Consider the following 13,422-nt stretch of genomic DNA (forward strand, 5'->3'; position numbering starts at 1 on the left):
GCGATGTAACGGTTGTTGAGGCCAGCTATAAACTCGTCGAGTTCTCCGCAACGTGGCTAATGACAAGTATAATTACACTGCTAATTATCGTGTTTATATTTCCAATTTGACTCGTGTATTAAGTTGTAACGTACAGTGTATCCCGGCACGCTATTAAGATGAAAAGGAGGCCGGCGGTGGAGGAAGAGGCGCTTCCATATGCCCTTCGATCATCATGATCACGTTCTTCATCGAAGGCCGGAAGACGGGCTGTTCCTGAACGCACCAAAGCCCAGCTCTGACCATCCTCGCCAGCTCCGCCTCATCCATGGCTTCGTCCTTCTTCAACCTTCCGAACTCATCATCCACCAAGCATTCATACGCAAGTTCAAGGAGGGTTTCGCCATGGCCGGCCTCCTCCAGTTCCATGTTCCTCCTGCAGCATATGATCTCCAAGAGCACAACTCCGTAGCTGTAGACGTCAGCCTTCACTGTTATCGGCGCGTTCTTGTGCCATTCCGGCGCGAGGTACCCCCTGGTTCCTCTGATGCCCGTGTAGGTTCTTGTTTGGTCGGGCATCAGCAGCTTGGCCAGCCCGAAGTCGGCGATCTTTGCGGTCCCGGTGGCGTCCATGAGGATGTTCTGAGGCTTGATGTCGCAGTGGATGATGTGGTTCTCCAGCTCCTCGTGCAGATAGTGCAGTCCCCTGGCCACGTCCAACGCGATCCTGCATCTTTCTCGCCATGTCGGCCAGGTTTCAGCCTTGAAGAGGAGATCCGCAAGCGAGCCGTTGCTCATGTACTCGTACACCAGCAGTCGACTCGAGCCTTGGTTGCAGAAGCCGAGCAATCGCACCAGGTTCTTGTGATGTGTTCTGCCAATGGCTCTCACCTCTCTCTGGAACTCCCTCTCTCCTTCCTCGACCATCTTCTCCAGTCTCTTCACAGCAATCACCCTTGCTCCATCGGAAACCGTTCCCTTGAACACCGTTCCAAAGGCTCCCCTGCCCAGCTCTTCCCTGAAGTTCTCTGTGGCTCTCTCCAGCTCTCCGTAAGAATACGATTTCAGCGTGCTGTAATCATCAGAACCAGAGTTATCAGACTCTGGCGTCCTCATGTATCTTGCAGCCCTTTTACGTTCGAGGAAGAAATATCCAGATATGGCGAAGACGATGACTGAGAGGCCAGCAAGAACTACACCCACGACCAAGACGTCAACACGCAGTTTACTCACCCTTTCGTGAACCACTGCTTGCTTCCTTGCAGCTGCGACCTTGAGGAGCAGCGTGTCGTTGCTGCCGGTCCTCCCATATCTCAAAGGAAGCATCTGTTTATAGCATTTATCCTCTACGAACAACGCCGCCTCGCAGAAGCAGTCGTTCAAGCATGCGGCCCTGCACGCATCCATGCTCGTCGTGGGCGGCAGAATGGAGTAAGCCTTGTTGACCCACGTCGTGTTCTTCACTGTTACTATGGTCAAGCCTTCGTCCCCAACATCGGAGCTTTTCGTGCTGCAATCTCCTCCTGATGAATTCCGGGCGCAACCGAGTGCGATTTGGGTTGGATCGACGAAGTCGAAACCAGGGGGACAGACGCAAACAGGCTCTTCATCGGCGTTCGGGCTGCAGAAGCTGTTGAGTGGGCACACACCTCTCACCGAACACCGATCCTGCAGTGCTGCCCATTCGACTCTTGTCGTCGAGCTGCCATTGTTGGAGAAGCTGTGAGAGTAAAGCCGGAGAATTCCATCTACATCGACGATCGCCCGGTAGTAGACCTGAGTTCCACTCGGCGAACCAGAAGATGCCTTGGGCAGGCTAATGTTTTTGGAATAGCTACCGTTGTCGCCGGACAAGTACAGTAAACCAGTGCTGTCAAGATTGAGCGTGAGCAGGAAGCCAATCTGGAAGGTGCCTGTGTCCCAGTAGGCATCGTCGGCGGTGTCGGATGTGTCGACAGGGTACAACACGAGATTGGCATCGTTTTGGTTGTGCAGCCGGTACTTCCCGGTGGACCTGTCAGCTTCAGATAAGCTGGAGAAGAGCTGACCATCCGGGAACAGGCTCTGCCCTGGTAGAAGCGTGTCTGTGGGAGAACCAAAAGTAGACCAAATGATCGCTCCATTGGAATTGTACAGGACGAAGTTCCCAGTGTCGATCATGGCCGCCAGGGCGGCCGGCTCGGAACCTTGTAACACGGCCTTCTCCACCCCACCGGGAGCACTCCAGAGAAGCCGACCATCGAAGGTCAATCTGAGGTAGCCGTCCGTGATGGGGGGATCGTCCCGGTTAGCTGTCCACACCACGGTCCTGTTAGGTGTGGTGGTGAGCCAGACTCCGACGGCCAACCCTTGTGCTTTGGGGTAAAACCCGAAAGCAAAGCGGCCGGAGGGGGAGGGCCAGGAAGCACCATCGGAGGCGGCGACGGAGGACCCCAAACTGACGTTGGTCTGTTTTGGCTGAGCACTCACAGTAGCAGGAGGAGAGACCAAGATCATAAATGGTAGCACTGGGAGGAAGAAGGGAACCATGGATGGAAGCAGCCGCCACCAACTGTGGAACATGACGAACAAGGCGCATTACAGGAAATGCTGATGGATTGGATATATGGGGGACAATAAAATTTTGCTTCCTGCAATGTCCTTTGGCCATGTTGCTTAGTGTATCAGCTCCGTGCACTTTGGATGTATGTGGGATGGGGCGCAACAATCGACACATGTCACTGCACGAATCAATAGGATGTTAAAATAATTCAACTTGACTTGCATGCATGACTTAGTGAAGCTGAAGCAATAGCATACACATACATACAAAGGCTACAATATATTCTTTGGAAATTGGTGATACAGATACAGATGTGTCATCTACAATTCTGAACCCATATCTAACCTGTAGTCTTCTTCTTTGCAGTTCTCGAATCATTGATCTGTCAGAGAGAAGTTAAACTGGTGTTGCATCATGTAAACTCTCAGACGCCGGATCAAGCACGGCAATGACATGGAAGAGGTGCTTGTTACCCAATACCACCATTGTTGGTAACAAAAAATGATGGATGAAAATGAACTGCTACCAGTAAGATAACTTGCCTGAGAGACCAGCAACTTTCAACACCTCAAACTTGACACTCATGGAATTGCATGTCTTCTTCCTCCAAGAAATATCTGCGATCAATAGCAATGGTGAATGCAATCGTCAGCAAGTTTTAAGATCTATGACTTCCATGAGGTGCAACAAAGGGATACAAGACTGGTTCTCACAAGACCTTGTTGACATCTTTCACCTGCCGATGCCGTGAACCTCTCTAATCTTGATGTTGTCAACTTGAGGATGACATAATCCAAGGCAATGTCCTAGAGAAGAAGAAGAAAATTTCAAACAGAAGAGAACATTAATAGGCAAGTTGAGAACCTCAGAGATCTTCTCAAGCTTCTTTACATCTGCTGTTAACAGAAGTATCATTCGATAAATCTTGATCTGGCCTCATTACTGCAACATACTCTGAATACATTATGCATGCAGTTTTAAGCTTTAGATATTAAAAAAAAGGTAACATTTTTTATTCAAAAACGAGAAAGAAAACAAAGTAGTTTATCCGTCGTGACATGTCAAAATAGTTAATCATATCACACAATAAATCCTACACATAAATCTTAATGACATAGGGTTGCTTAATGGAATGTTCAAACCTACCACTAATGATTGATAAAAGCATTTACAAATAGAACAGGTCTAATGCTTCCACCCTTTCGAGAAGCCTTCTTCAGTGTAAGGTTCCAAGAATCCAATGAACTGAAACAACGGAGAAAAAAGAAATGGCAGCTGGTTAGAATCGATCGTTTTGGAGATTCCTACAAGATTAACATGATATAGAGACCAAACTGACAGAAAATTTGATACACACGTTTTATATATGTGTGTATTACATGTCCTCTTAGTATTACTGAAAAAGAGGAGGCCAGAATCTGGTCCTTTATATATCATATGCTTCATATGTGCCTCATACTGCAGTGATTAACTATTCAATGAACATAGTGAAATTTCATTAATTAAGATATGTTTGTTGCTATAGATCAACGAAAAGAGCATAACTGGAATAATCTACCAAAGAAGAATCTAAGAACAACTTAACTTCAATATCATGATAAAAAGTGAAGTCTAACATTGTCTCTTTTCTTAATTTTATTTAAAATTATTCTAGTCAAGTTCTTGAATTCTCTCTCCTCAAATTGTTTCTCCGTGTATTGCAATATGTCATATTAGTTATTTGGTATAGGAACACAACTCATGTAACAGACATGAATAATGATATTGAAGACATGAATAATGATATTGAACACAACTCAAGTGAACTACCTTTAAACCATCTTTAGACCAGCGGGCACCAAAGCCTTCAGGAACTCTAATCTCGAAGACAGGCCCATGTGGTTGAATTAAGTGAACATTCATCCAACAGCAATTGTTCAACAAAAGGTTGACCGCTTCCAGAGCCAGCCTGTTCTTATTAGATTCTGAAGAAGAAAGGAATCAGCAAATAGTCATGGCAATTGATAAGAAAAATTTTATGGGCCAAAATGGAGCACCAAGGAGGACATACATACCACTTCCAGAGAGAACACCCCACCACCCACTGCTGCTCCTGTTAACATGCTTAGACAATGCCCTTGCAGCATCAGTTAATGAACAACCTTCGACCTCCAGCAAAATACGATGTCAAGATAGTCAAATGACTATGCTTCTACAGGTGCATCTTATTGTGGAAATGGAAGCGTTTATGAGGATCAGAGAAGAGCGATGCATGATAATATCTAGTTGCAGAGCAGTCACCAACAAGAATATATCTGACTCATTATCTACTTTAATAAACATACTCTTTGTCTTCAAGTTCTAAAGACCATCATCCAATGGTTGACTAAAAATTCAGGCAGGATTTTCACAGGAATGGAAATTTTGCAAGACATTTCAAGGCCAGAAATGTGAAGAATTGATTGCTAACAACATTAATAACAATGCAGCTGAAGGAATAAATTAGAAAATGATTTCCTCTACTAGGGAAAGTGACAAATAACTCACAGTTGGCCTAGTAGGTTGCATAGATGATGATATCAACAATGATCGTGGAGGAGGTAATGCATCTGGAACTGTTCCCACAGTGTGTGCCATACCAAGAAGGCCAGCAATGCCATCATAACTCAGTCCCTGACTTAGATATGAAAATGCAACATGAGGTCAAATTGAGTGACTCAAGGCTCATAAAGAAGGCTCTAATATAAAAACATTCATGATTATTCTTGTAACTTTATGAAACATGGATACATGAAAAATGTTCATTGTACTCATAATGAGTGTGTGTTGGAATCAAAATTCATCAGCTATTTGTCAAATGTATCTTCTCAGATGTGACAGTTACTACCATGAAATACCAAAGCAATCAATAATTAACTAAAAATTTAGATATTTTCAAAACATTTGGGATAATAAGGACTTTGTTTTTCTCAAATGTAAGTTTTTTAATGATGGACAAGATAAATACACGATTCTAGATTGTTGTATTATGTCATTTCTGTTGAACATCAAACTTTTGTTAGTAACATTAGACTTAAAATGATGATTTCATCATTCTTCCTACATTATAAGCCATTGTTATCTTTTCTATATATCTGGGGCATCATGTTAATTAAAAGAAACACCTTTCACAAATATATAGATTCAGCTCTGGATCAGCTTTAGTACAATAAAATACTATCATAATTCCATCAAAATGCCCTACCCTGACAAAACTAAATATAGCTAAGTATAGGTGCATGTTGGTTTTCTAGTTTCTATCCCTACTATCAGAATCAATTACAATAAAATTTTATTTGATTAATAAATCAAATTGGAATTGAAAATCATCACTCACAGAAAGAAGCTTGGCTAAGGAATCATATGGTTGGGTAGTTGGTTTTGAAACAGAGATAGCCAAGACACCATTAGACATTTCCTTCTCTTCTGTATAAAACTTGCGATATATTTGAACTCCTGAAAACAAGACAGTCCATTTTTAGGTAAAATTATTATATTCATCTACTGTTAAAAATGAAAATAGTTTAAAAGTTAACATTCAGCACTGTATTTATAGAATCTCTGCAACAACCTACTCAAGCTTGTGTACATCATATTTACTTGAAGAGGAAACAAGCTGATTCCAAAAGCCTAACCATTAAAAGGGTTTTAATGGAAAAGTCTAGAAAAGCAGTTCCATGAGCATGATTAAGAAGAGTTTCCAAAGCAGATGCTGTAACCTGGTATAAGATTTTTACTCCCCAGGTGTCCACAACTTAAATTTGTTATATATCATATAATTTAATAGTAATTACAAATAAAAACTTTGACAATGCAAGTGAATCCTTGGTTCATGTAGATTGAAAATATGGGCGTGATTTGAAATCACATATAGCTTTAAGTATCTAGAAGATACCAGCAACTTAAGGACCCTATAACAATGAAATCACAGCAAAATGTAAGAATACGTCAACCTGGCTTTAACTAGAAGAAAAGATCGACTATGAGGTGCATTTATGATATTGAGCACACCTTCATACATGATCACATCAAAAGAGATCATCACTCAATTTAAACTATTAGAAAAGATGAAATTATTACCATCATCAATTGTTGCAACTCCAGGAAGGACTTTAGCAAGTGTCTCTGCTTGCAGCATATCAGAGAACGAACTATAGCGATTAACATGCTGCAAAATGACCCCATGAGTCTTTAAATCAAAATAAAAGTAATAAATATTCTCTTTTTATCCTTTACATTTCCGAAATGGAGTTATTAATAGACTTTCAAAATGGCAACCATGTTTATCTGCTTATATAATGCACCATTATACAGCACTAAGAATTGTATGCAGATATGTTAAACCCAAGACTTGATATGTAGAAAGAAGTTCACTTAGTAGAGTATCAACGATAATGTAGCAAGTGGACAAAAATAGAATCAAATAGAAAAAAATAAAAAAGCAACATTGTTCTTGTGTAGTTGCAGAATTATCAGTTCAAACGACATCCCAGAATAGTTAACAAACAAACTGATGGACCAGAATTAATGCTACTCGTGCCATGCACTAAGCATCAGGAAATTGGTTTTTCTGCATAAAAGAACAACTAGGGTTACCAAAGGGGAACAATCTTTAATTAAAGCAACACCCAGACTAAAGTTTTTCGTAAGTCTCAACAATGATCAGCAAAGTGCACTTCATAAAATAAGTACAAGTCACACAGTAGAACAAGTATCTGATAGTTATGTGAAACAGAATTAACAATATTACCTGAACTTCAAGCAAGAGGCATTTGTTGAAGAGAATCAAAGAACCCGGTACCATTCTGGCCAAAACACACCGGAATGATCCAAGTATAAGAAAGAGAATAATTTTGGAAGATTTGATGAGATAGTTGGGTATCTATCTCAGTTATGAGAATAGAAAAGACTTTATGGCTTCTTATAATATTAGGATGAGGTTAATTATGTCACATGCAAGTTTATTAAAAAGATTTATAGTGAGAAGTCACTAAGATAAAATGCAACATATTAAATTCCAACCACTCTGGCTGTTATGCAAAATGATCTGCACAAGTATGGAGAAATCCACTCAAGGAATACATTGAACCAATGAGGCTATTCCTAATATGCAATCAAAGTAGATTTGACTAAAGAAGCATTGGAACTTCTACATTTTTTCTCTAACAGAAACTGAAATTTGGTCAGCTCAAAATTTTATCTTTGTTCTTATTGTAGTAGAGTTGCAAGATAATCTCCTTTCTTCTCCCTACACTTTTGGGAGGCTTATTCTCCAACTCGAATTGCAGAACACCCTAAGAGGGTCATATTCTATTTCAAGGAAGACAGCAAAGGGCTAATTTTAGATAAATTTCTAGTTAATTTCTTAGTTAGAAAAAGTTAAACTAATAATTTTCTTTTCTATGATTATTGAATAAATTTTGGCTTTAATTTTTAGAAACCTTCATTTTTAGGTTTGTTTTGTGCACGGATTCAAATATCTGATGGTATGCTGCATACTGACTGGTATTTACTGACCAAGGAGTGATATCGGGCCATATAGTTCAGTACTAGTCGGTATTATATTTTCATTATTTTTTGGATGATATCAGATGGTATGGATCAGTATATTGCTGAATATATTGGTAGGCATACAGGTTTAGTAAACAACCGGAGCCAGTATTGAACCGAAATTAATCCTTACTTTCATGTTTGAGAGCCTAATATGGCTAAAATGTAAGTTAGGAAAGTTATTTACCTATTATGAATCATATTTTGAGAGTTTGAAAATCCTCTATATGCCTTTGTCCAGTGAATGATTACCTTATAACTCATAGCTCCAACAAGTATAGGTACTTGAAAGACTTTAAGTCATACTGGAGACTTTTGTTATCTTTGTTATTACTTAATAGAAGTAATGTAGTTAGTTAATCCTAATACTTCTGTCTCGGGGACTTGTTCTCCTTCTCAAAGTGGCGAATACCCTGATACGAAGGTCTTAGTTTAGTTTCTTTCTAAACTTGATTCATTTCTCTTACTAAAATATTTCAGCATAAATTTTACACTTGATATTGCCATAGTTAACATAATTAATTATTTATTTTAAATGCCCTAAAGTTCAATTAATAATTTTTAATGAAAAAAAACAACCATAGTTTGCTTCAATGGGTGTTACAAACCAAAGCAATTTTTTGCTTAAAGCTTCTAGTCAGCTCCTTGGGCTAAACCTGAGCATGTGGCTTACAGATTAGAGAGTCAGTTAACAGTTAACTGAGCTCGTTCAGCTCATTAACGCTCCTATTTCTTGCTATATATTTGTTGGATATATGTCAACAGAACTAAAGATGCAGTATATAACAGAGAAATTTGGTCCCATTTTGCAATAAAATATAACTACATAAAAAAATTACATATCAATAAAGAATTAAAATCCAAAACTAACAACAATCATCACCACATTGATTTACAGTAATCTTTACTTTTAGATAAAACTGACACTTAATAATGATATTCTATGATATTTATTCTACACAATGTCCATCCCCTTTCTTGTACAAAAGCGACCACCAAGCTTTTTTAAACTTAAGTTTCACCTCTGCCTACCAATGCTCTGAACCTAAAATTGCCCCTCCCATATCTTAATAAAATGTTTATAACTATAAATGAAGGTACAGGATCTTTATGGATAAAATATATGATGAAAAAAAGAGGAGGACCAGTAGACATTCAGATCATAGTTAAAAGTATCAAGATTAGGTAAATCAATTCAAAGATGAATGCATTTTATAATCTTACCGATTGTAATTACCAACAGCACATCTGCCTTCAACTGTTTTCAAGCAAGCTGCAGATTTATTCTGGTTAGTCTACATGGTTAGATAAATTAATTTTAGTTGGAAGAAAGTAATCAAAATACCATAATAACTCCCTGCAACGAAAAGCAAAATGGAAGCTGCTAATACAATAACCTAACAGAAAATTTTGGTAATGCAGAACATAAAAATATGTAAGTCTAAAATGTAGTAGGTGGACAAGAACAGCACAGTGATAAAGAAAAAAAAAAGTTGCTAATACAATAAGTTAATAGGATATTTCAGCAATTCAGGATGTAAATATGTGCAAGTCTAAAATATAGTCAAAGGACGAATAGTGCAGTAGCAGTTATCATGGTAAATTAGATCCAACAGAATAGTATCTCCTATGCATAGTTGCACCTGAAGTGATGTTTTTCCTTTATAAAGTAAAACATGAAGATAAAATATGAAAATAAACTGTGACCAATCAGTGTTATCACAACAACAGCAATAACAAATCAGAAGGCCCCAATTAGTTATGGTATGCTACATGGATCTTTTTCCGCCACTGAGTTCTGCTAATGCTATTTTTACTAGTCAAACTCAGTGTCATCACATCTCTTTCTGATGTTTCACAAAATTCTTTTACCTCTTATCACCCCACTAACCCTAATTGATTCACCACATTCATTTGGTGCATTTCATTGGTCTCCTTCAGACATCTCAGTAGGAACTATTCCAAATTGTTCAAAAGTGCAAATATTTCTTATTCTATGTGTTTTTAATAATCTCAGAGATTTATCTGAACAAGTAATCTCTGCACCACTAAGTTTTCATAAATGTTGTTTTCCAACTCAGCACAATGCACAAACAAAAGATTACCAGTCTTACCATTATTTGAGTGTAATCATGGCACGGTTGGACTAGTGAAGCCACAACAAAAACCATATTGGAATTAGATTTCACAGTGCAGAAAAAATAATGAATAAACTACAGAAACCATGGAAGTTTCTAAACATATCTCTTTGAGACACTTTTACAAAGATGAGAAGTTTGTTCATTAAAGAGTATAAACTGGTGTTACCTATATGGCTATATGTTAGAATTAGGTTAACAACAGATTGCCATGTACATCTCATCCAAAAAAATATAAGGAGCTTAAGCACATGACCGATGGGAACTCAAATCTTCTTTATCTGTTAACCAGTTCTGAAATGTTTGCCTAGAATTCAAAAACCATATAGTACTTTCATCCAAGGTTTGCCATGTCACGGTATACCAACCGATACGAGCGGTACATATTGGTCCAACAGTAGACCGATATGCAGACCACCCTATACTGAATGGTCAAGTTAAATTAATAAAATATTCAATGAAATGATGGGACCCATGTCCAAATCAGCATAAAAAAGAAAAAAAAAAGATTAGGGCTCATGAATGCGAGTCCTCTTCTCGCGTAAGGTACCGCCACCTCGCCATCACCGCTTTTCCGCTACTGCCGCTGCTACTTCGCCGTCGTGTAAGGTGCCACCACCTCGCTGTCATTGCTTTGCCTCTGCTACCATTGCTGCTTTGTCATCGCGTAAGATGATGTCGCCTCACCATCGCCGCTTCCCCACTGCTGTTGTTGTCGCTTTGCCATTGCGTAAGATGGTGCCACCTCACTGTCGCTGCTTCCCAGGTACACTACCGTTGCTCTCTTCCTCCTCTTTTTTCTTCTTCTTCCTTCTTCTTCTTCCTCCACTTCTTCCTCTTCTTCCCAATTCCTTCCTCTGTTCATCTACCGCCCCCTCCATTTCTCTTTCTTTTCCTTTGTCGTCAAGCCACCAATATGCACCGACATACCATGTGTCTGTACACTGGTACAGACCAGTATGTACCGTTCCAGTAGTTTGCCGAAACGGGTCTGATACCCAAAAAGGCAAACCCTGCTTTCACCAAAAATCTTTTTTTCTGTCCAATTCAGCTCTAAAATTATTGATACTTTTTTATCTTCACATCTCTGTTTTTGATGATTACCGTTTAAAGCATGTTTTATTTGACATCAAAGATATATAACTTAGTGAGGAATGTTAAACAATTAATTGAACTTTCACTAGCATTTTGTGTAAAAATTTATGGATGGAAAATGATTTGTGATTGACTGAATCTATTCCATGCTATATTATGGAAGGTTGGCATAATGAAGCTGATGCTCTTCCAGATAGTAATCAGTATAGAAAAAAGGACATTGCAAAAACCACATTGGTTCTGCCATATCATAACTGGTATAGACAAGAATCCATTGCAAAAACCCCAGTGTCAATTGGTAAGGAAATAATCCCATAGCTTACCAGTAAAACACCTTACGCTCAATAATATGATTATACTGTCAATAACCCAAGAGAAAAACAAACATCAAAGAACAAATGTGTTAAGATTGCATGCAAGTATAGAAAATCTGCTTAAAGAAGTAGCATTTTGATCAGGCTTATCAATTATCACAATCACTTACAAATGCTAGACTTAATGTGGCCCAAACGACAGTTAAGTCTCATGTGATATTCAATAATAATTTAATAAATTTGTTTAAATCCTGTTTGTCAATGAGGAAGATAATCCTTCCTTGAATTGTCATATTGGGTAGGTGGGATATGTCTCTATTCAGAATTAGACATACTGATGATTCTATAAATAGAATGTGGTTCTTCGTACGTCAAAGAAAGGGAGAAGGGAGAAAAGACAGGTATCTATTTGAATGGGTAAAAAATCGAAGGCATGTTTTCGATTAAAGAATATTTTGTGAAATCATCAAGTTCTAAGGATCATGGGATTTATATTATGCATTATGATGTCTCTTTTTGCATAAATAGAAAGGCTTACAACAAATACATCCAACTTTGATCAAATGCATGTATGTAAAGGGGGAGGGGGACAAAAAGGAAACAGCTACCTCTCAATTGTGAGAAGAAAGGTTCTTGAACATGGAGTTCAAAATCCACGGCATTAAACATCTGAAAGAAACAAAGGTCAAAAGACAAAAGGATACAACCAATTGAAGGACAATACAAGCAATAACAGCAAACAGAAACGAAATGAAGACATTGCAATAGCATGGCTTACAGATAGCAATTCTGATCCCTTATCCAAGATTAGAGCATCCCAATCACTCTCTTTAGTCTTCACTGACTCGTCTACTGGAATCGAAGCCACGACGCTGCCCGCCGATCTCGAGAAACTTCGAGAGTGGATGCATCGTCGTATCGCTCGTGCCAAGTGCTTGTACAAAGGATATGGCGGCGCTCCTCCACTAGTATTCTCGCTACCATCTTAGAAATGTTGCAACAAAGGGATAGGGATTAATGAAAGGTGACATCACATCGAGTGATGGATCTCAAGAAAGGGGGGGAAAGAAACGTAGGTACCGAGGGGAAGGGGACTAAGAGGGGAGGGTTCTGGCTGGAGGAGGCGGGAGCAGTAGTCGGGGGAGACGGAGAGGGCGAGATGGGGGTCGTCCGCGGTGGGGGAAGCAGCGAGGGAGAGGGTGAAGCGGAGCAGCTCCTCCATGTGGTCGTCGGAGAGGCCGACGGGGGGGACACCTGGAGACGGCGGCGAACCAGTGGTCCCCGGAGAAGCCACGACTGTGCCTCCTCCCTCCATGCCCACGCTCTTCCGCCGCGGCCGCCGGCGACTTCGTTCGCGGTGCGTCACCGTCCCAATCGGCCGCGTCGTAAGCACGTGCAAAGCGCACGCGATGTTAATATGGAAGAGGAAAAGGTGTGAGAATACAATAAGCAGTATGTCCCGCAGAGGGCCCCGCTTTTCCACCCATAACATGGCAGGTAAAGAAAAGAGTATTTCGAACTCTCACCCAAACTGCACTAATCAACACAATAGACACTGATAGCATCAAGATTCGTGACGAATCCATCAGATCTATATCGCTAGGTGTTGGTATTCTAATCAACATAATAGACACTGATAGCATCAACATAATAGCTTCTACATATGGTATTAGCATTTTAGTGTACATTAACTATTTTTGGAAGAAAAAAAAATGAACTCAATATTTGAAGGATATGTTGCAAGTTATAACATCAAACTCTTAGATATAATACTATCAATTCAGCT

At 39.6% G+C, this 13,422-nt stretch overlaps 1 protein-coding gene across 3 annotated transcripts; it reads right to left on the minus strand.

Moving 5' to 3' along the window:
- Positions 1-25: 25 nt before the first annotated feature.
- On the minus strand, positions 26-13,184 carry LOC135626904 (G-type lectin S-receptor-like serine/threonine-protein kinase LECRK2). Of its 3 annotated transcripts, none has more exons than XM_065132736.1 (14): positions 12,717-13,184; positions 12,415-12,620; positions 12,245-12,305; positions 9,314-9,362; positions 7,290-7,344; positions 6,620-6,707; positions 5,877-5,995; positions 5,048-5,173; positions 4,576-4,669; positions 4,331-4,485; positions 3,668-3,766; positions 3,258-3,327; positions 2,867-3,138; positions 2,396-2,699 (listed from the first exon to the last, which is right to left on the minus strand). In XM_065132736.1, exons 1-11 carry the CDS (start codon positions 13,126-13,128, stop codon positions 3,707-3,709), a joined length of 1,425 nt encoding a protein of 474 aa, XP_064988808.1. In that variant the 5' UTR covers positions 13,129-13,184; the 3' UTR covers positions 2,396-2,699; positions 2,867-3,138; positions 3,258-3,327; positions 3,668-3,706. The 3 variants fall into 3 exon arrangements, with proteins under 3 accessions (XP_064988789.1, XP_064988808.1, XP_064988797.1); XM_065132725.1 differs by having other exon boundaries at positions 3,240-3,327; positions 12,717-13,183; XM_065132717.1 differs by lacking the exons at positions 4,331-4,485; positions 4,576-4,669; positions 5,048-5,173; ... (5 more) ...; positions 12,415-12,620; positions 12,717-13,184 and having other exon boundaries at positions 26-2,699; positions 3,235-3,327; positions 3,668-3,685.
- Positions 13,185-13,422: the final 238 nt, after the last annotated feature.

Source organism: Musa acuminata, chromosome BXJ1-3 (genome assembly GCF_036884655.1).
Source record: "Musa acuminata AAA Group cultivar baxijiao chromosome BXJ1-3, Cavendish_Baxijiao_AAA, whole genome shotgun sequence".
Classification (NCBI taxonomy): domain Eukaryota; kingdom Viridiplantae; phylum Streptophyta; class Magnoliopsida; order Zingiberales; family Musaceae; genus Musa; species Musa acuminata.